General features: G+C 36.2%; 1 protein-coding gene and 1 pseudogene across 1 annotated transcript; both read right to left on the bottom strand.

Annotated features, from left to right (window-relative positions):
• LOC139712717 (pregnancy zone protein-like) overlaps positions 1 to 24138 on the bottom strand; it is a 65555-nt pseudogene that overhangs the window by 23488 nt on the left and 17929 nt on the right.
• On the bottom strand, positions 18982 to 21705 carry LOC139712712 (uncharacterized). Its single transcript, XM_071624514.1, has 4 exons — positions 21676 to 21705; positions 20921 to 21009; positions 19504 to 19736; positions 18982 to 19196 (listed from the first exon to the last, which is right to left on the bottom strand). The coding sequence occupies exons 1-4, from the start codon at positions 21703 to 21705 to the stop codon at positions 18982 to 18984; spliced, it is 567 nt and encodes a 188-aa protein (XP_071480615.1).

Below are 24138 nucleotides of genomic sequence, written 5' to 3'. Positions count from 1 at the left end.
ACAAATAAGGCCCACGAGCTCAAGACTAGGCAAAAGTGGTCCATTGGCTAGACACCACCGTTATTCCAGATGTGACATTTGAATATAGCTCGTTGGCCCACTTTTTTTTTTCTATGTCCAGCTTATTGGAATGACTCCATGTTGTCTGTATTGTTATTTGAAAAAAAAAAATAGGTATCAGTGCTGAATGTAACTAAACTGTATTCTTTTGTGGGAAATACATCGCATTAATAGTTTTAAAGAATGTCATGTATTTCACCCGTTAAAAAAAAATGAATCAGTCATTGGAAAAGAAATGATTAACCTTATTACATTGATTGTTCATTCTGAGTTTGATATTTGGGTAGAACTTGTATCACACTTGGCCTGGAATTTGGTGCTGTAGATTAGGTGGTGCTGGTTTTATCGGCGATGAGAAGTCTGAGAGTAAATAAATAACACTCAGAAGGAAAAAAAAAACATTGAGAAATGTGGAAAGCGATGATTAAGAGCCAACTTACAGAATCTTTTTGTAATGGATACCCAGCAAGGCCTTGTTTCTAGCTCAAAGTTGGACATGAAATCAACTCCAGCCATCTGAAGGAGGTGAACACAGCAATGGTAATGATAAAAATATCGCGTGCTCACTAGTTCTCAACGTCCCCGATGAAAAGATAAAAGTATGCGTCATCAACATTTCATCGTTTTGCATATTAAAGGGATTGTACAGTTTCGGTTGAGACCTAACTTCAGATTTCTAACATTAATGAAAAACCTCTTATGAAATATGAAAGATCATGTAATTTTATGAGGAATTCAACGTTTATTTGATGAAAATTGGTTTTGAAATAGCTGAGATATCCAAAAAGAGCAATTCTAATGAATTGTGGGACCCACACTTTCACACAAACGCTTTGTTTTACCTTGTTTTTTGATGTTTCCGTCATTCCAAACCCGATTTCCATCAAGTAAACTTCGAATTCCTCTTAAAATGGTATGCTCTGTACTATTTCATAAGTGTTTTCTTGGTATCTCGCAAAAAGTTAAAAGTTAATTCTCACCTCCATCAAAACTGTACTATCCCTTGAATGTTCAATTTTTCCTTAACCCTAACTAGGCCGGGGGGGGGGGGGCTCCGAGGACCCCCCCCCCCCCCCCCACTCGACGTTTCGCGCGATGTATCGCTATCGCGAGAAGCTATCGCCGCGACGTTTCATGACTTTTTTCTTTCGAGTCTCCCGCATATTTTGACACCAAATTTGCGATACCCGGGTGCGCGGTTCCGAAGTTGCGCATAAATATGCACGTGCATGTCAGACCAAAAATTGCTCAAAAACGTGAATTTGTGTACAATTTCAATGCAAACTGTGTTTACAGGCAAATTTCATAAAAGCATGATTATTTTGGGGGTTTATTGATTAAAATCAATTAACAACGCATTTTCTTGTCCGGAACAATGTCAAGGACAAATTTCATCGAAAAAAACAATGAAAAACATAAAGTCGAAAAAACAAGGAAATACATAAGAAATTCAAAAAACAATAAAACACTTAGGAATTTTTTTCTGATTGTGCATTTTTTTTCTCTCACATTTGCTAAGGACACTAAAAAGAATATTTACACCAAAAATGTGTTTGTTTTGAGCTTTATTTAGTGATTTATACCAAATTGCCTGATTTCATGCATCATTATGCATAGATTAGCATAATTTAGTGTAAATGTGACCCAGCACCTCAAAACAAACAAAAAGTCGCCAGACATGAATTTTTAGTTAGGACCATATTATTCTGAAAGAGTAGATTTTAAGCTTTAAAATGATGTATAACTCAAATCAAATGGACTCTCCTAATCTATCTAAATATTAGAAAGAAAGCACAAACTCAGGAAAAGTGTGAACTGAGAAAAGAGGCTCTGAAGTACAGTGTCTATTCAAGCGCTTAATCTTTACCAAACCGTGCTGGCTGTGCGATGAATGGGACAAAAAAAAAAAAAAAAACAGGACGTAAACCACCAGAGTAACAACAATGAAGGGATTATCAGATTAAACTGAAATTAGGCATGCCTCATTAACACTTTCTGTCCATAATTAATGCCAACTTTCAAATCAGTAGCACTATCCTTTCAAAAGTTATTAGAGTTGAAAATGAAGAGTGTGGACAAGGTTTTTCAGAAATGAAAAATGGATTCTAAAGACACACCTAATCACACTATTCTACCAAAAATGTTCGAGATAAACTGCTAAAAAAAAACACACTTTCCTGCCCGTTTTATGATACCAAATTTTAGCATAATGTAAAAGAAGACCCGCTCTTTCAGAAAATATGAAAAAGTCAAGTTCGGCTAGGTTGACCCATTTCACTTATTTTCAGTCCTCACACAAAATCAGTGTGTGCGACTTTATGTTCGTTTTGAGGTGCACAGTCACAAATGATAATTTTTGAAAAAAATTAACTTCATGGCACTTTAGATTACATCATAGCCAATGCGTGTGCCAATTTTCGTCGCGATCGCGCGGTCGACGGCCGAGATCCGGAGCCCCCCCCCCCCCCCCCGCTTTATCATGTACCTAAATAGCCCGGTCTGGTTAGGGTTAATAGGAGACAGCATCTAAATGTTATAGTCCTCCTGACAACATCTCATAATGCTTTGCGGAATCGAGAAAATTAAACTTATAGTCCACACGATAACAACCGGTGTTGAGGAATTAGCCACACAATAATGTAAATTTGGCATTTAACGAGGTGATACATATACCTTGTAGTTTGAAACATGCTCATTATACATTGTTTACATATCGAACTAATCAACGCGTGCAGTAATGCAAACCCTACATATCACTCCCTTGGACAGCTGTTGAATTAAATCAGTCTCCCATAAACAACACAAGGAATACCCTTTGCGTTAAAATGCATCTGAAATGATTTCACAAAGTTATTGTTCTGTGATCTGACAGTTTGAGTTAAGAAATGGTAGTTTTATGAGACAGTAAAACAAATCAAGCATGGCGCCTTTAATCTTCGTATGACCGTTCTGTGATGAAGTACTAACATAACTTAGTGGATGTTGCCCCTCAAAACAATGCACAGTAATGCAACCTAAATACTTCTTTCCCCTTTGGTTTGATGCAAGGTTCAATGACCATACTTACGCGAAAACTCTCCGAACTGTCGGCATGCTTACTATACCACCGTGCCTCAAATTTTGATGGGAGCTCAATCTCTTTCCTCTGCCGTGAGCATGAATCGGAGCTTGTGAATTGGACATCGTTGAAGAAATTGATTGAGTTAAATACCTGCAAAACATAGAAAAAAGGGCACAATCATTTCAAAGGGATAATGAAGGTGCCTATTTCCACATTTATAAACTATAATTATAGCTTATGGAATCCTGGTATGGGGAAATTGTTGTACATCTAGACTTAATTATTTATTATTGATACAGAAAAGAGTCATACGGATAATTAACTTCGCTACATTTCTGGAAACTTCTTTTTTTCCAGCAGAACACTTAAGATCCAGGATTCATTTTATTCTAATGTCGGATAATTTATGTATCACTTAAACTCAGGTGGTCTCCTCTATTTTCTGTGATGTTCGTTAAGTATACTGAAGTCCATTCGTACCCTATACGAGACAAAAAAAAATTCTTTTAATCTCTTTCCTGTACGGACCGTATCTGCTTTAAAAACAATAACTACTACGGGACCTAATTTTTGGGAATAGTTTGGATAGAGAAATAATCCATTCCTAGTCTTTTAATTCATTTTAAACATAAACTTAAACTTGTTTGTATGAATGCATACTTAAAGCTATTCTTTAATCCTCCTCGATATTCTCTGTTCATATCTCGTTTTTCTGTCATTGATCGATTATGTAACACGTGCCTCTTTCGCAATTTCGTATTATCTCCTGGATGTTCTTTGTGCATATTTTGTATTTTGCTATTGTACACTGTATCTGACTTGTAACCTCGCTCGGGTGATCACGGAACTCTCCATAAGTTTTGTGCCGCGGACATTGTTTTCTTTGTCTTTTCTTTGTATTTGTCTATTCTTCGACGCTTATATTTTCCCGATTCACACATCGTCATTCCTTTCAATTGTAAATATCAAGAATTGATATCACATTAGCATCTGGGAATATACACCCTACAAGCAATGCTTCTATGTAGATTCCTCATATTTCAAATGTTAAATTGTCTCAAATGCCGTACTTGACAATCATCCATGCTTTTATATTGCTATGTTCATGATTTCTTTATTTTGTCAAAATGTGGAAAATGAAACAATAGAAAACAAACAAACAAACAATTACTTTATGCTTCTCACAAGGCTTTGAATATTCATATTTTTTCAGGCTTCATTTAAGATGAACCTGTTCATTCCACTCATACTGTATACAAGCTGTGGCTTCTGTTAAAAAAAAAGAAGAAAAAAAGAAAATGAACTCACTTTCTGCTAAAAACATACCTCGTCTTTTGTGAGTTGGTTGTTGCCCGCCATGATATGCACACTTTTGTCCACTACAGCAACAGCACAAAGTGAGGACGGCTGGGCAGACACACATACAGAAGCTGGTTGTCCTGGTCGAACCTCTCGGCCTTCATCAAACTCTACGGACACCTGCAAAAACTGACCATCTGACAGTCACGATTTAATTTCTGTGACCACAATATATATCACAGACGCTCACCCATGTCGCATTAGAAGAAAAAAAATAGAAATGTTCGTTTCATAATCCCCTCACAATATCTATCTCTAATTTCTTCATCTTCAAAAAAAAAAAATAGTTTCAATGTATTTTAAAATATAAGTTCCTTTCTCACACGGATCTTGATGAAACAGTACTGCTCTCAAGATTTCTAATTCATTTTACATAATTATAGAAAGGACAGATATCTCATATTTCAGCTGCATAGAATTAAAACTTGTCTTTAAATTAAAAATTCAAAATGAAAAATACCAAATGGTAAATCTGATGATTATTTGTACGTGGGCATGCTTTTACTTATATCAGCTGGAAATATTTTCCCAAATTTCATATTCAACATTTATGAAAATATGTGAGGGTATGACATCATCATGTCGCTCAATCGAAAAATTATGAGGACTGGTCAAGAGATGTTTTCTTTAAAAGAATATGACATTTCAAAATGACAAGATATGTCCACATTTCCTATTCAATTTTTGTTATTTTGATATCATCTTGCTGAAAATGTTTGTCTCTCTCTCTCTCTCTCTCTTTTTTTTTTTTTTTTTTTTAGGTTCATCTATTTTTGGGGGTTGACTTCCTGTTTAATGTATAATTCTTGAAACAAAAATTTGTTTTCAAATATTCTCATCTGAACAGCATCATTCATTCTTATGATACATCCAAAAATAAATAAAACTTCCATCATCCACTCTACCGGACGGCATCGGTGAAACGATATTATTCTTCAAGGTCCTATCTAATTGAACATTTTAACAAATGAACCGAAATGATATAAGTCGTTGCAACAGTTTAGAAATAACATAGGTAAATTGCAGCCTAGTTTGGTTATTTCTGCCAGTACTTCACAATGTTCCTTCTTTGGCCCATATTGTTTATGTACCAATTTTGTATTCTTAATTTTTGTACCTCTATTTTAAATTGTAAGATTCTTGCATATGCTTTGGGACCTTTTCCAATCAAGCCCGCTAGGTTTTATTTGGCCCCAAAGGTAATGTGCCAATGCGTTCAATTGAAAACTTTAGGGATTGCTTGTTTAAATGTAGAAATGAATTGAATAAAACTGTCTAATCAAACCGGATCATGTGAAATAGGAGAAGCACAGTATCTGTTCAGGCACCAATGGCTTGATTCATTCAGGCCTACTGCGTGGTGTACAAATTTGATGTGTTGTAAAATAGAAATCACTGCATATTTGCTCCCCTTTTTGGCATGCTCATCAGATTTTATTTTTTGCTACTACAGTATATTGGCCCCAATGGATAATACAAAGTTTCTACATGTAGTGTGTAGGATCTCTGATATTACGCTGCATGCTCGACTTTAATAATCAATCTTTTCTCAGCTAAATTTGCCAGGTCATAGGATGAGCATAGGTTGACATTTACGTAGAAGATTTTTTACTATATTAGGATAATTGGAAAGCTTAGGTACTGGGCATGTTGCTACCAACCTTGTTTTCAAATGCAAGCGCTATTTGAATTTCCCCATTGGCGCTGACGACCTCACCATCTCCACGGATGTAAAAGACGAGAAGATGGGCTAGCGGAGACATTTGCGTCGTGACAGTGATAGTCCATGGGCCAAGACCCGAAAATGGGTTGTTGGTACCATCTGAGGTGGCACAACCTTTTTGGTGTCATTTTGTTTGTCGGGTATAGATATGCTTATCAAGCTATGATAGCAATTTCAAATGAGTAGCTTAGTCATAATAAATGAATTTTTAACCAATTTGGTCTCGTATTCATATCCCTATACTTCTGAATCGAAACTAAACCGCTATACAAAGAAGAGCACTGCCTTCTGTATGTCCACAGGTGTTCTGTTGTAAACGCGGTGCGCTTAGTCTTTATTCAAGGCAGCGAAGGGAATATCCACAGGGTTATGATGTCCACAGCTGTCACGCGGTGCGCTTAGTTCTTTATCTAGACCAATGTACCGTTATCATATCTAAAGTTCCTCATAAAAGGGATTATCTATACTGTTTTTATACTACCCTATCAACAAATACATCAGTTTTAAACAAAAATCAATCTGTTCATTTACAATATCATTCATTATAATGTATCGTAGTGTACCGGTACATTGTTTTTGCATTATCTTATATTGTTGGAGGGAAATACAGCGACTTTGGCGTGGTATCAGCGTTTTCACCGTAGCGTTTTCACCGGAAAATGATAAATGATTGAAAAATACGGTAAAATTCACTAGGAATTGCTTTTGTTGTTGTTGTTGTTTTTAGATAAAAGGATATACACTGTATCATACGCTTTGGATATTCCCTTCGCCGTCTAGAATAAAGACTAAGCGCTGTGGACATCATAACCTTTGGATATTCCCTTCGCTGCCTTGAATAAAGACTAAGCGCACCGCGTTGACAACAGAACACCTGTGAACATACCATAGAGCTGCATTTTACAGCTCTATGGAACATACAGAAGACAGTGCTCTTCTTTGTATGGCGGTTAGTTTCGATTCAGAAGTATAGGGATATAACAACGAGACCAAATTGGTTAAAAATTCATTTACTATGACTAAGCTACTCATTTGGAAATGCTATCATAGCTTGATAAGCATATCTATGCCCGACAAACAAAATGACACCAAAAAGGTTTTGCCACCTCAGATGGTACCAATATCTGGCCTGGCCCATGGACTATGAAGGAAAAATTCAAGTTGTCGATAACAAAAGAAGGATAGGGTGGAAGATCAGGCGCTGTGTCACCTGTATTGGGTAATAATTTATGGGAAAAATGTAGAATGATTTTTTTTTTTGAACGTCATACAGAATATCGTACATATAATTGACAAAAAAGTGCAACCATTATTATGAAATCTCACATTGGTATTGTGAGTATCTGCTCAAAGATTTGTCCTTTTAATAGTAATAACAATAATAATAACAATTATATGTATACACACATATATATAAATATATATATATATAAATATATATATATATATATATATAAATATATATATATATATATATATATATATATATATATATATATAATATAACATCTAGATCTGGCTGCATGGAATCAGATTTTAATATCAGGAACTTTATCATTGTAATCACTTGTAGTCTGTGCATATCCTTCGAGCCACACAATAATGTAAATTTGGTATCTAACGAGAAGATAGTTCCAAACATGTTCCTAGACATGGCATGCATACATTTTGAACCAGTAAAGCGTGCTGTAATGTAGATCCTGCAAATCATTTCTTTTGAACAGCTGTTCATGTGATGAATAACAATGTAACCGAATACAAAAATACACCTTGGGTCAAACTGTATCTGACACGAATCTACACATTATTTTCAGCATATCGTTCGAGCTACATCTGATAATGATAATCATCATCATCATCATAATGATTATTATTATCATCATCACCATCATTAGTATTACCTCGATGATTATGATATTGAGCACAATTGATATTGATATTGATTTATCATACCAAATAATCATACAAACGCAAACAGAAGAAAATTGACCAGAAATAAATGTAATTCATATGTGGAAAATGAGCAAAGAAAATGAGATTCCATCGGGATGCAAACTCGTTTTCGTTGCTCGTTTTGCGACAAATACTTATAAAATGGAAAAATCATAATTGTTGAGATGGGAAAAAAGTAAAAGATCAGATACCAACCCGGTAGAAAAACTTTATATTGGAGCCTGTCTCAGAGGCAGGCCTTGTAAAGGTAAGGCTGACATTTACATCTTGACCACTGCTCACTCTTTGCCCAGAGGTTTCGATGTCAAGAAACGAACCGCTTGGTGAATAAAATGCTTTCACTGATTTCTGTGGACTCACAAACCGTGCTCGAAAGCCAGGGTCCACCTCAGTAACCTGTTCATCACCAAATTAATGGGTGGAAAATACAACTGCATAAATGTATTGATCGTCATACACAGGATAGGTATGATATGCGGAATGACAACTATGTTTTTATTTTTGTTTTCCAAATCTTCCCGGTTTATTGTTTGCCCATATTGTGCGAGTACGATCCTTCAAATGCTTATCCAGACACTAGTTTACATGATATTCCCTTGTGAATGTTCACCGAGATTTCACAACAGCAGGCACAATAAGTTGCCGGATAATACATTTCTCAGGTATCTAGAAGTACCCGTCCTGATCCATGATAATAACTTGAAGACGGTAACTCGCTCTTTCGTGTAATATAGCTAAAAAGGACAAAACCGAAACCTTTCACCTATTTTGAGTCCGCATGTAAAAATCCGGTTATTAGCGACCTGCAGTTCGTTCTGTGATACGCGGTCATGAATAAGATTTTTGTTTAACAGTTATCATTTTTTTTGTAAAGAATAGTCTTTACATATTGTTCCATATCAAAAGCACAATGTATTTTTTCCTACAGTCTCTTGAGAATAAATCTAGTTAGCAAAGGCAACTTCATACAGACTTTGCATACAAATTAATCCCCAAAATAAACAACAAACAAACAGATGATTAAACACATACACAAATGAACAATATTAATGTTTAACAATATTTAATCGTATCACAGTTAGTTAACCATACCATTAGGTGTTCAGATGGGTTCTCAAATTTTGATATACACACATAGGTAGATATTCTCTGGTTCATATCAGCAAGAAGAACAATCATTACGACAGTACACATTCATCAGCAAGTCACGTTCAAATTTCATGACAACTTACAATATGTTTTGTAAGTAAAATCTTAAATAATAAGAAAATACGTGGCAATTTTGACTTCATACATTTTAAGGCTGAGTTGAAGGTTACCAGACTATTTTCTGATACGAATTGACACGTTTAAACAAGGATGGGTTGAGATATAAAGATGAACATCAAAACAAAGGAATTAGCTTAGGTTTTAAAATAATCATACTTGATCTGAGTTGTCTTTATTTCAACTGAATGACAACATACCATTCATCAGCAAGAAGAAAGAGTGAAAGGGTCAATCATGGCTCTCTATTTACTGAAGTTCAGTAAAATAATCAGCGTTGGTTTCCACCAATGACGTTCAACGTTTCAATCGTATGTAACATTCTCGATGATGATTTCATTTGCATTCACTACCTAAAGCAAGTATTGGGCATGTTGGTCTTTTGTGCATGGGTGTAAAGGTTGTAATTGAGGGTATGTGTATATGTTTGGGGATGATGTAGTTTTTTTTTTTTTAAGTGTATGAGCAGTGGAGTGATGTGTAATATTTTGAAAGGGGCTATTACCGTTAAACTGAGAGTCGTAATGAATGGATCAGACGGACCTTGAATCTCAAATCTTCCAATACCACTAGTGTCGGTGACAACTTTAATGTGACTGCTGGTCTCTCGTACGTTTACGCGAACTGGAACGCCTGGAGCTGGGATGCCATCAGGGTATGAGAGAAAAACCTTTTTTACAAAAGAAGAAACATCAACGCAAGAATGTTATTCCAGTGATGACTTAAAACAAAATCAATTATCACACATAAGCGTATCAAATATAGCATTGTAAAGAGGTAGCAAATAGCTTGTTTCAAATACGATTTCTTTAACCTTGAAAATTATCAACCAGGTAAGAACTTATTATAAAGTTAAACATAGCAAATTTTAAAGTTTTGCATTGGGTTTGTTTGAGTCGGCATCCTCCTCCCCCTTTCAAAAAATGATAATACTTGCACACAAATGGCCACACAACACAAAGCTTTCTTTTATCCGGCTGATTTGCGACAATAGTATAGGAGAGGGCATCAACGCATAAAATTGAACAGTGTTTGGTGGTCTGAGCGTCTCCGTAAATATTGGCATTTTTTACGGAGTATGTATCTTAAATATTGCGGATCTGAATGCACGCACAAATGAAGAAATAAAGTAACTTTTTCGGTGCATGTGGTGAGTGAACTGTAAGTTGCGAAGTTTGAAAACACTTTCAGCAAACTCCTTTGCTTCCTACTTTTTAAAATTGAGAATCTTTTAGTAAAATGACAGTAAACGACAAGAGCGGATCGTTATAACTGGTGTGGGTTGATCCATTCCTGAACTGGTGCTTTGAATAGAAAACATTGATATTACTATAATATCAATCCCATTCAATCTAATCGCAAAGGCTTGTTGATGTAGATTCTGTATACAACAGGGACATTTTTTGATAACGATGTTATAAAAATGCATTTCTATAAATACCTGAGAAAAATTTAGAAATGCATTAACTGCTGATTGATTTTATTCAATTACTAAAAACAAAATGGCACAGAGATATATTATAACACTTTATAGTTAAAAAAAAGAAAAAAAAGATAGTGCTATTTCCACATACATCTTCAACCTACCCCCAAAAAAATCTATACCAGCAAACATTTTTTTTTAAACACGTGGCACGTGTGCTATGTCATAGTATTATTGGCAAATGAAGCCACATAAAAAAGAAGAAGAAATGTCGGAAACAAACATAAAACCATGAGAAAACCACTAAGTGATTACATGATCTCATCTAGAATCTGAGTGACTGATTTATTAGTAAGATTCTTTACCTGTCCTCTATAGGGTAATCCTTGTTTGAAGAAATCTGGTCCGTTGATCATGACTCTATACTGTTCACGAGCAAGGGGAATAGCGACAGTCGGTGCCCTCATCCGTACTCCTTTAGTCACGGAAACACACAAATCCAAAAATAAAAGGGAGTGAACAATAAAAAGGTAACTGACAGCAAAGTTAAAATACCAACATTTTGTTAAACTGGACTACATGGTCTCACCTTTATTTAGATCATTTCGTTTTCAGTCTGTTTAAGGATATCTTAGGTTTTTTTCAAAACCATTTCTTGTCAAATATGATATCATTCCTCTCGGAAATGTATGCTCTTTGATAGTTCATATAAGTGAACAACTAACTTTTTCACAAAAAAGTTAAAATCCTCATTTCAACAAAACTTTACCAATCATTTCAATACAGACAAATTGATTTTGTTGTTGTTTTTTCTGACTTTTTACACTGATTATCATTATATTATTTTTAAGTTAATCGTCATTATGTTTTGTTATTAAAAATGGCACAATCTGATTGCTAACAGTTTTTAAGGTATTTAGGACACATTATGTTTATTTTATTTCTGTAGGTAATAGACAAAGGACAAATTCGTGGTACTTTAAACATGCACTGCAAGTCAAAAATTACAGTTCGATGGTAAGTTTAGCAGCAGCGTCGAGGAAAAGTATTTGTCAAAGTCAAAACAACTTTCAACAACTTGAATGAGAATCGGATTAAATTGCGTTGGAATATCTACACATTAAATCAAGTGACTACCCGCACCCCCCCCCCCCCCCCCCTTTTTGGCACTATTTGACCAACTGTAAATGTCTTAAAACTTCCAGGATCACAAACTTACAGACTGCCAATAAAGATAATTCATTCTTTGTTAGCAGGACCTTCCCCGGACTGAAACATTATGTTCCAACGCTTTATCTTCCAAAAGAATACATACTGAAGAAATACACCCTGGCAGGACTGATTGCCAGTAGTAGGCACACAAAGGGGTTCGTCTTAGAACAATAGAAAAGCGACTGTATCTTACTTGTTCCTGCCTCTTTGAAGATTGCGACGATTCTAATTTCTGTGCCTCTCTTTTGTCTATGAATTGTTTCATTGAATTCAGCACATCCAGTAGCATCTGCTTGTAAAACAATCTGTACATCGTGTTCATGACAAAGAGTTAAATCAAAATACCAGGAATAGTGATTTAAATTCATCATTTGCCCTGAATTTCTGACAGGATTTAAAGCACCTGCTCCTGACGTGATACACCATATGTTTACTTAAATATAATCGTGTTTGCCAGGTTCGTTTAGTGTACAACTGTTGGGTCCGAATAGGTTTTTGCTATAAAAAAAAACAAAAAAAAAAACTAAGAGAAAATATCACCATTTTTCTCCATATTATGATATAACGAGCAAACTTTCACTTCTTTTATGTCGAAAAAGATGCAAAATGATTAGACACTAGCTGTTTTCTAATCGCCTCATAATTTACTTCATGCTATCCACAGAACATTGAAGAGTTGATGCAATTTTGGACTCACTATTCCTCTTCTACCGATAGAAAGTGATGACAGGCAGAATGACAGTGAGAGAGAGAGAGAGGAGATACATGATTGAGAAAACATAATGATGCTCAACGTGAATGCACATGAAAATCATTGCATTTCTGTTGTTATAATTGTTGTCAATTTTTCATTTCATTTCATTAGTGACGATTTGTGTTCTCTTGTCAATGCAATTATCCAAGACATCAAACACCCAAACTGACCTTTTTCAGAACTTTGGTCCTGGCAAATGAGTTCTCCTTGACTCTGGCTTTAATAATCCCTCTTACTGGCTGACCATACGTGTACCTTTAGGTCGGAATAAAATTGAGATGTTATTGATTTTCAGGTAAACTTCAACCACAGTCTCACTGTATGATAATGATAGCCGTTGTAATAGTTGTAAAGTAAAAACAAAAACAAAAGCAAAAGACAATTATAGCTTAATCTTGATGGCAACGTAGAAGGGGTGGTATAGTTTTGGTTAGAAGGGACTAAATGTTTCCAACGTTTTTCTTAGTATAGATCACGAGAAGCCTCTTTGAAATGGCTGAGATACTGTATTTGAAAACAAAGAGGTCTTAAAGTGAGACCCATAGACCACCAGGACTCTCTGCTTTGCTTTGTTCTTTAATATAATAATAATACTAATAGTCAGTTCTTAGAAACGTATAATACCATAAGATAGTCTCTATGCGTGTACAAAATAATGAAACAAAATCTATCACATATTTCTCTATTCAAACATGTAATCAACAATTGTCAAAAAGGTGAGTTTTTAACACAGATTTGAATTTATCAAAATCTGTAATGCATCTAACACTGAGAGGGAGATTATTCCATAATGAGGGTGCCATTTTTCCAAAAGACCTATCACCATATGTCTTAGATTTGACACTTATTTCAGAGAGGAGATTTTTTTATTTTGAGCGCAGATTACGACCAGTATGATATGGCTTGATGAGTTCACTGAGATATGCAGGGGCATTTCCATGAAAACAATACAAGGGTCAAAATCTTAAACCTGATACGAGCTCTTATGGGCAACCAATGAAGACTACGAAGAATGGGAGTTATATGATCAAATTTCCTTTTGAGTGTCACAAGCCTTGCGGCTGAATTTAGTATCCGCTGGAGTCCTTTCAGGTGAGAGTCTGGAACTCCAATGAGCAAACCATTATTATTATCCAAATGACTAAAAATAAACACATGAACCAGTTTTTCTGTAGTTGCTTTATCGAGAACGTGTCTCAATTAATATGACACATATTTCAAGACCAATTTTCATGAAAAAGGGATAATTCCTGTTACAATTGTTAGTTGTTTGATTTTTCATATCTGTTTCTAATTACATCACTAAAAGTTAAAATCTGAATCCCCAACTCAACAAGATCTATACCATACCTTCCAAAACATTTTTCGGGGAATGGCGAGTTGAGTTCCCTTTTCACTAAATTTCAATTATACCACAAAAATGTTCAATGACAAGTAGCTGCAATCAATTCTACTAATGTGGAAACTCATCAGTATGATGACAAAATCTAGAATAAACTTGATGACAGATAATGAGTATGAGTTGGCTGAAGTATACGATCGGTAGATTTATTCTTCACTGTTATAGCCTATTGAACAATAATAATACAAAGTGCATTAAACTAAACTTACACCATGATAATCAATGTGACAACTTTTACAAATAGAATTGAGGTACTACTTACTTCGCACACACTGCAAATACAACAGGCGACGGCTCGTGGGCATAGATGTATCCTGTTTTAGGCGTCACCTTCACTTCAAATTTTGGCAGAACTGGGAGAATCACAAAACACTCTCATACTTATCTTTGTCTTATACTACTGGAGAAATAAACTGACTGAAGCTGAAAAAAAAAATCAAAAAAACCTGCGATATATTCATAATAACGAGAAAGTTGACTTATAATCCCTTTTATACAAAAACTTTAGTAATGTGCCACTTATATGAGTCTACTTTCCCAGCTACTAATCTTTTCCCATTTTTCATAGATCATTAAGTCATGTGAAGTTATACTCTAATAGGTTACTCTCATTGACAGGTACTATAATACAGTTTCATAACACAAGTGGGGAAGAGTTACAAGGACGCAAGACAACAATTATGCAAAAAAAAAGAAAACAAAACAAAAACGTGTAACGAAATTATCATTATTCTTAATGAAACTGTTTCATCGAAGGAGGCTATGTATGTGTATATGCATGATAGAAGACGGTAGCGTATGATATCAGCCAGCCGGCAGCGTCGCGAAAATGTGTCTAAATCATTCTACAGCGCAGCGGTGTGACCTTGAAATGGTCTCTCGTGCCGTGTTCGAGGACTGGTTTTCAATCTGCGATATTTCACTTCATGTGCATGATATCAAACCAGGTTTTTTTGCAGATGATCAGCGAAATTCTGAATTTTTCAAAAATCATAATATCAAGTAGAAAAGACTGCGATAACATTTTATAATTTCACATCAAAAATCGTGTTGAAAAAAAAATAATTCAATTCAAAATCATCCGGTAAATTTCACTTTTCTAGACAATGAGCCAATAAAAAAACATCACGAAATGGGGGGAAATGTATCAATCAATCGAAAAATGTAACTCTTTATGGGTCATTTCGTGTAGATGGGTCAGGATCCAGCAAAATCTAGAGCAACTACACTGTCAACTAGCCCTTTAATGAAGACAATCCGATTTTCCTGTGCTGTGATTGGTCGATTACCGTCTGCAGAGGCTGCCATGAATGACGTCATAGTGATTCTCCACTTACGGCTTCTGCTTTTGCCGGGCCCGACGTAAAACTAACTGTTTATAGACTAACATCAAACCATTTTGAAGTTGATTTGAACACTTATTATCACATTTCAGTATGTATCTCGTCTTTTGATGAGTCCAATCGATCAAAATAAATGAAGGAATCGACAGAAGAATGTGAATATATACAGAGTGCAAACACGAACCCGTCAGTGTAGTCCCAAGTATTCGTTTTGCAGTGTTGCGATTGCAGCAAAAACGGTAACTGCACCGAACACTCGCTGCGGTGAACCACAGAAGCAGGTATTTCCGTAAGAAGTATCACGTGTATATCTATACGTGCCTATGATTGTTATGAACTAGTAGTAGTACACTGTAGTAGCTATAGTAGTAGTAGTAGCACTAGTAGTAGTAGGACCCTACTAGTACACTGTAGTAGCTATAGTAGTAGTGGACTACTAGTACATTAGTACATTGTAGTACTAGTACACTTGTAATACCATACCAGTAGTGCCAGCAGCAGCAGCAGCCAGTGGTAGCAGTCCAGCATAGGTGTACTTGTATTTCTCTGGACACTTGTGTGAATGGGTGCATTGGTCATTGTAGTGTCCAGATGACAAGACACGGTACATAGGCTGTGGTAACTAATCACTGATGGGACTCAGAGAATGACGATAGTCAAAGCAAGCTGGCTTCCTTGCGGATCTGTTACGTTCTTAGATATTTAAATACAATGTATATATCTTTCATATTTTATTATTATTATTATTTTTTTTTACATTTCATCTTTTGTCTCTGGTGGATGGAAGCAAGCTGCTAGCAAGACAAGAGAACAAAAGCTGAAAATCTACTATGGATTGTACAGATTGATGTATGTGTACTCGAGCCTTTTTATCAAAACAGAAAAAAGTAATCATCAGTGTAGCATTCATTAATTTACACCGATTTGAAATCCACATTCAAATTCCACAAGACACGACTTTCACACTCTTGCTTGTTTTCCCCTCCTTAAACTGGACATCTCTCTCTTTCTTTCTCTCTCCTCTACCCAGTTTCCACAACGCTCTTCAGTCATTCTGCATTATCTTTTCAACTACTTGGCAGTATAGGATGACAGGAAAAAACTTTTCATTATCATACGGATTACCCTAAAGTTCATAACAAACTAACAAAATATTGTAAACATTATTGCTCTTTGTTAAACAGGATGTGATGCAAAAAAACCAAAACAAAAACATTTCTGTTGGCAAGGTTGGTTGTTTACATCTTTTAAGGCACATGTACCACTAGTACTACATGTATTTGGCAAGAACAGCATATATATATGCTATATTATATATATATATTGTCGCTGGGGCGACAAGACCACGTATCTACAAAATGTCAAAGGTTCAGGAGAGCCAAAAAACATGGCGGCCAAAGCACTGTAGCGAATGGGATAGCCTTTCCTTTGACATGCCATGGTGGCTTTATTTTTGGAGTAAGACAGTTGGGATTTGGACAGGACATCACTTAACCCATTATTTGACCATTAATCCAAAAAAGTCATTTTCACCAAAATTGCAGATACAAGGTCTTGTCACCCCAGCGACGGACTATTATACAGTATATGAAAGATGGCGAAGTAGAGTAGTAATGCATTTCAGTCCAACAGCGCTATTTATTCAGGCTGAATTTTTGAAGAATACATGAATATCTTCCTCAGGGTTCACAATAACAATTATGAAAATAAACAAAATGAATATTTCCTTTAAAGTGGTAGTCATGGGGAATGCTTATGGCAATGCCCGAGTGTGGTATCTGAGTAGAGGCATTGTGCGTTTCTTATGAGCATGCTGACTTGCAGTCAAGATCAATTTGTATTATCATGATGTAATAATGATAGCAACCACATGAATTTGTACATGCTTAACCAAGCAGATCATCAACACATGTAAGTGTATCATACATAAGTGGTAGTCATAGGAATGATTGTGACAACACGCGTATTTCTCAGTGTAATAACTCAGCTGTATATAACTCACATTTTCATAGACTGAGGTATCTGATGTCCAACATTTCGTCATTCCGGTTCTCTCCCAATCTTATACGTGTCTTTAAAAATATTGGCTACATGCCTGGTATCTATTATACGTACAATATAATACCATACCAAGGAGGCTTAGTACCTCCTTTGTCATACACAGCTACTTTCAGTGATACAGCTGTATTTGTACTTTCCTTTTCACATACATAAAAGCTTTGTAAGAGAATGATTACTGTAAAAGTGGAAATTTTCGCGTTGTTGAAATTTTCGTGCATACCGCGCAACCAAAAAACTAGCGCGAAAATAAAAGTATGTGGATATTTTTGCTTGCCATATATTCCTGTGTGGGATGTCTTGATTCCGTGGAATTAAAATCACGCCAAACTCTTCTTACCCGGCCAAGCGCGAAAATATCCACTTTTACAGTACACCCGTATGTGGAACTTCAAATTTGATGAGGGTAGGTATTTGGTCACATTCTGTCCATCAAAACTTTAGTTTGCCACACAAACCTAGGGCAAATAACATAATTCATAAATGTATAAACTACAATACAGGCTTTAAACGAGAAAGCTAAAACAAAGAATCAGTATACTAGTAGTATGCAGAGGTAGGATTGCTCTTAGATGAATACATGTTCATTATTCACACACATTCTTCACACACTGCATTAGACAAAATAACTTATCAAAACTGACTGACACATCTTCACAGTGGCGGATCCAGGGAGGACCGCAACCGGCGCACACCCCCCCCCCCCCCCCTTAATTTTTTGTTGAAACAAAAGAAATAAAAAGAAGTTTCTGTAAACAGGTATAAATGCACATATGCTTGGTTTGTGCAACTTTGATCACAATGCAAGCAAGGCTATACCATTTTCAGACAAATCTGCAGTGTCTAGATTTTACATGGTCACTATCACTACCTTCACTTTCCATAATTACATGGCTATCTAAATTTGTAAAATTCCTGCATGTACAACCAGGACCACAATTTTGCCCCTGTTTTTTACATTTGCACTGCTTATTCACACACTTATTTTTCTTACATCAACATTGTCTTGTTAAATATGCAACATTATTTCTTCTTTGTTCAATGTCTCTTGTAAATCCCAAAAAAGTCAGCAAAAGTAGAATCTTTTTCCTGAATAACTGAAAAGCAGCCATATTGAGTGATGTCTGGATACATGAATAGTGGGACATGTCTGGGGCATTTGCCCAGACAGTTCTCACCCAGCATGATTACAACCTGTGAAACCTAAGAGCAGAATGAGGGGGCAGCAGTTGATCTTCATGAGCGTTCTACTGACTTGGGGATACACCTTGAGTGTTATACTGACCAAACAAAATGGGTTTAACTAGAATAATAATTTACAGATGCAATCCTGTACAGCATTCAATTTACCAGTTCCTGCGGGAGGGTCATACAAACAAGCTGTAATGGAGCATTTCCGGCATGTTCCATCTCATGAGCACTCTTGGCGTTGAGCAAGAGCTGACTGGGTTGGTATCCCTGCAGTGGCTGGCTTGGTGGGGCATTGTTGGCTTGGGGCAGGGGAGATGGTGTTTGGTTGGTGTCTTCATACACCTTTGGCAAGAAGCTGCTTTTGTGGCACATATCTGGTAAGGGGTTGGTGCTGAAAGGCAAATCAGAGTTTAAAAAATATTCTTCAAGAAGAATTACAATTACATGACAGCTAGAGAAGGATTACAGTCATTCAAGCTACTGCCCATAATTCATTTGACTACTCTTAAAATGTGTACAATTAAATTTCATGACTTAACGTTCAGTGGCATCTTAAATAAGAACATTACACTTTTTCTATTGCTCAGTAATCATTAACAAAAATTTACAATACAACTGTACCAACTAAAATTTCAATTTATTAATCCCTGTTTGAGGAACTTGAGTGCAAGTTGAAAAGAGCAAGAATTCTAACTTACAGATGCAATCCTGTATCCAATTTACCAGTTCCTGCGGGAGGGTCACACGCTTGGATGTTCTGTCTCTTGAGCACTCTTGGCGTAGAGCAGGAGCTGACTGGGTTGGTGTCCCCGCAGTGGCTGGCTTGGTGGGGCATTGTTGGCTTGGGGCAGGAGATGGTGTTTGGTTGGTGTCTTCATACACCTTTGGCAAGAAGCTGCTTTTGTGGCACACATCTCGCAAGGGGTTGGTGCTGAAAGGTTAATTCAGAGTTCAAAAAATATATATACTTTGAGAAGGACTACAGTACAATTCAATTACACAACAATTATAATTATTCTAAATATTTGTCAGGAATGAAACTAATTGCAAAAATGTATACAACTGGAACTTATACAGTTCAATTCCAATGGCATTTATAAAGGAAAGCATTGTCTTTCTATTGTTCAAAGATCATTATAGAAATTTTACAAAGAGGCAAAAGAAAAAAATGAAATAGCAACAATTGAGATGAAAATAAAATGACATTTGGCATGAACGTAATCTATACGAAACATGCATTTGTCAAGTCTATTAAAACACAGTGGAACCAGAAGTAAATAATATTTCATTTGTCACAAAAACATTGGTACATCACCCCATTGTATTCAAATTGTCAAAATGCTAATGCTACGACTGTGATAGTATGACTAGTATGAGGTGGTACATTATTATGATTGTACATATTCCCATACCATAAATACCATGTGTATTTTGAATTCATCAACTATAGAATGTAGAACTTAACTGTTGGTTCTATTAAAAATAATGATAATAATGATAATAAAATAGTGCAGGGTCTATGCCAAATACAACAAGGGAAATTGACTGATGTCATGTACATTTTACTAGTAGATCGTACTCTGTCATGATCTATATCGATCTCTGTACTTTTAGTTCTAACCAGTACAGTAGTAGCGCTAGCTGTGATACGATACCGTGGACGACTATTTTACAGAACAGGACATCTAATTGTACATACGGGACTACGGCCAGTGCGTGCGCGATCAAAACTTGCCACTGCAGAGACAAAATCGAGTCCGGAATTCTCGTTAACGTGAAGGTCACGTGACCCTACATGCATGCAGATGGCATCGCAAAACCAATATTTTCGGAAATTTGCTTCGACTTTGGGTGCAATTTTGATCACTTCGTTTATTTTTGAGCCAAAATGAGACTGGTATCAAAATTTCCGCTAGAATCTCATCTATTCAAATAACTGATTAAAATAACCATAGGAGTTGTAGATGGGTCAGGATCCAGCAATGTATCAGTGCATGTCAAAATCAGATTCTATCGCAAGCAGCTTCTTATATCCATTGTATCTCCCTCAAAAACTGTCAAATTCGGCTAAAAAAGTATGGAATTAATCGTCTTTTATTGGACTGCAAGACTTACCCGGTCACGGCTCCGGAAACAGGTTCATGGCAACGTAACAACGAGCGATGTTGGGGATATACATTTTGCGTCGACGAAAAGCCTCGTCGCTAGACACATGCGCAGAATTCCTGCGCGTGGAATGAATTCGGTGGATTTGCTCATTAGCATACGACGCTGCGGACTGACTGATATAACCAGAAAATGAAGAGTCTTATGGCAAAAAGAGCCAAGCGTCCTTTTCTATTTTACTTTTCAAAGTGAATCCATCATCAGATATAGCAAAATCAAACCTTCCTAGTAATACATCACTTTCAACATCACGACGAAATTTCTAGAAGTTTTGATAATTTTTTTTTTCCAGTACATGTGTATTTTCTCTGTTTTTTAGCCGCTTTAGTGACAAATATCTCAACTCAACAAGAAGGGATTAATGAAGAATGGATGCTTGTTTTGCGATATAAATCTCAAAATATATAACCATAATTCATATTATTTTGGAATGGTAATGTAAAAAATCCCGAGGCTTTATGAAAATAATACAGTTTATATAATCCAACTTGACAAATCCGTCAAGAACACCATGTAATCAATCTTTTAGATTAAGAAAAAAAAAATGCAAGTCCTCTAAATTTGACCATATGGAAGGGGGGGGGGGTGACTCCCTTCCGTAAATTATGGGAAAACGTCAGAGTTTATAAATCTCATTCCGATACTTCATGATTTTTTTTTTATATATAGTCATACATATCAAATCATGCCTAATTTGCGTATACTTGCAGCGAGATTATGGAGTTACGTAACATTTTACGGTCACATGTCAGTAAAAAATGGCGTATTTGTATACGTTTAAGCCAGCAAGGTTTCTTCACAGTTTGATTTTCAGCTTTGAACATCTGATGCGAAGTTTGAATAAATAGATAATTACATTGAATAGATAAATGTTTTTAAACTTACAAAAATATCAAGATCATAAATAAATGATACATAAAAAACCCTGCTTTACTTCCTGTGAAGACCATCCCTGAAAGTGACCCAGCTACACTGTCATACAAAATATCTGTCGTAAAATAAATTGGGAAAGATGTACATTTAGGTCCAATGATCTGCTGCGATGCTCTGTTAAGTTTATTATTAATATAAGATGCTAGGGCCTATATATGGTTGATGCTGGCAGCCTCTTACCGTACTCCTTGACATCAAAGGTCTGAATGCTATCGGGCGTATGCCCGTGCTGTTTAACACGGATCCGCCATGTTCCCATCGCCGGCTCATCAGACAGGGCAAACTGTAGGTCTAGAAGGCCATCCGGACTGAGGAGGTTCCTCCACTGCTTCATACGAGTTCCACTCGGTGATTCAATATACACAGTGTGTGCCTGTCACGGGTGAAATGAAAGGGTGAAAAGGTGAAATGGGTCAACACACTTTACTGAGTCAATCTTGAGTTTTTCATATTTCCTGAAAGAGCTATCCTTCTTCTACACTATTCTTTAGTTTCGGATCAATGGGAAAGTGCGTTTTCAGCAGTCTTTCTACCACCTTTTTTTTTTGGGGGGGGGGGGGGGGGGGGGGTAGAATGATCAGGTATGTCTTTAAGGTCCGTTTTTATTTCTTGAGATCGTTCGCACACACTCTTCACTTTCAAGTCTAATAATATTTGAAAGGGTAACACTACTGCTTTGAAAGATGACATTAATCACGGACAGCATGTGTTCATAGAACATGCTTAATTTCAACTTAATCTGATAATACCTTCATTGTTGTAGCTCTGGTGGTTTACATCCGGTGGTTTGTCCCTTTCATCGCAGAGCTAGCACGGCTTGGTAAAGATTAAGCGCTTGAATAGACCCTGCACTTCAGAGCCTCTATCCTCAGTTCACACTTCTTTTTTTTCAGAGTGTGTGTTTTCTTTCCAGTATTCATGTAGGTTAGTGGAGTTCATTTAAATTGAGTTATACATCATTTTAAAGCTTAGAGTCTACTCTTTCAGAATAAACCCTTAACTAAACATCCATGTCTGGCGACTTCTTGTTGGTCTTGTGATGCAGGGTCACCTATATAAATATTTGTTGTAGGCCTAGTGCATAATTAACAGTTATTATAAAGGAGGAAGTATGTGCATAGGCTGCTATTTGAAATCAATATACTCAAAATGTGAGCACCTTAAATTACAAAAGTATGAACAATGTAAAATATATGATGATATTAATATGCAATACATTAGGATTTTGCATCATACACTTGCTACTCTATTATGCACTGGATGTGAACAATACCGATATGTACGAGTTTTCTCAATTTTTCTCCCTGTACAAATGTAATGTGTAAAGATCGCAACTGCTGATCTGTCGGAAAAAAGAACCAGTGGGACTCCAACCTGTCATCTACCTATTTCCTGGCAGCGACTCTACCACCGGATATCCCGCCTGGTCGCCAGCAGTAACACGATGAATTTTGAACAAAAACCAAAGCTCCAAAATCCCGACATTGTTATGTTATGTTGTCTAAGGCCGACAAGGCATATTGAATGAAAGTGAGATATCATTCGAAGGGATGGAAGTTTCGGGTAGATGACAGGTTCGCGTCCAACTGGTTCTTTTTTTCTTTTTCTTTTTTTGTTGTTGACATGTTTGTTAATTTCAAATCAGCTGTAGCGACCTTAACAGATTTGAGGGAGAAAAATTGAAGAAATTCATACGTCAATATTCATCCCTCTAATTCATATCATACTTTCAGTAAATGGAGATATGTTCATTAAATGACGTCATTCCACCTCAACTAAAGTAAAGAGAAACATGTTTGTTTTAGAGACGGCGGAAAAGGAAAGGAAAGGGGAAGCGTGTGTAGGTGTTTAGTGTATTTGTGTGGGGGTTGTGACCTTGGTCTATTAAAAAAACTTTAGATAACAATTGCCTTGTCAAGAGAACAATTCACGAGCTAATGCTGACACATGTTGAGTACATTCACACTCCCATTTGCCAATATATGACCGTGCATCACAAAACCAACAGAAAAGTTGCACCAATTGATTTTACGTGAGGACTTAAAAAGGCGAAATGGGTCAACCAAGTCAATCTTGAGTTTATCAATTTTCTGAAAATCTATACTTCTGCATCAATCCTAAGTCTTGGGATCATAACGAAAGGAAAAGTATGTTTTCAGCGATTTTTCTACAACCGTTTTTTTTTTAAGTTATGAGATCAGGTATACCACAGGACAAGTCGTGAGGTACTGTCC

The sequence above is a fragment of the Diadema antillarum genome, unplaced genomic scaffold (genome assembly GCF_040938485.1).
Source record: "Diadema antillarum isolate AM-2024a unplaced genomic scaffold, OU_Dant_1.0 seq00001846_RagTag, whole genome shotgun sequence".
Taxonomy (NCBI): domain Eukaryota; kingdom Metazoa; phylum Echinodermata; class Echinoidea; order Diadematoida; family Diadematidae; genus Diadema; species Diadema antillarum.
This window is presented reverse-complemented; position numbering and strand designations above follow the sequence as displayed.

Bases quoted from the DNA above. Each gene is read 5' to 3' on its own strand.
- LOC139712712 (XM_071624514.1), bottom strand. From the start codon at position 21,705: ATGTTACGTAACTCCATAATCTCGCTGCAA. The intron at 19,737-20,920 runs GTAAGTCTTGCA...TTAACCTTTCAG, and splicing joins GTTTCCGGAGCCGTGACCGG to CACCAACCCCTTGCGAGATG. The intron at 19,197-19,503 runs GTAAGTTAGAAT...TTTGCCTTTCAG, and splicing joins TTGGATACAGGATTGCATCT to CACCAACCCCTTACCAGATA.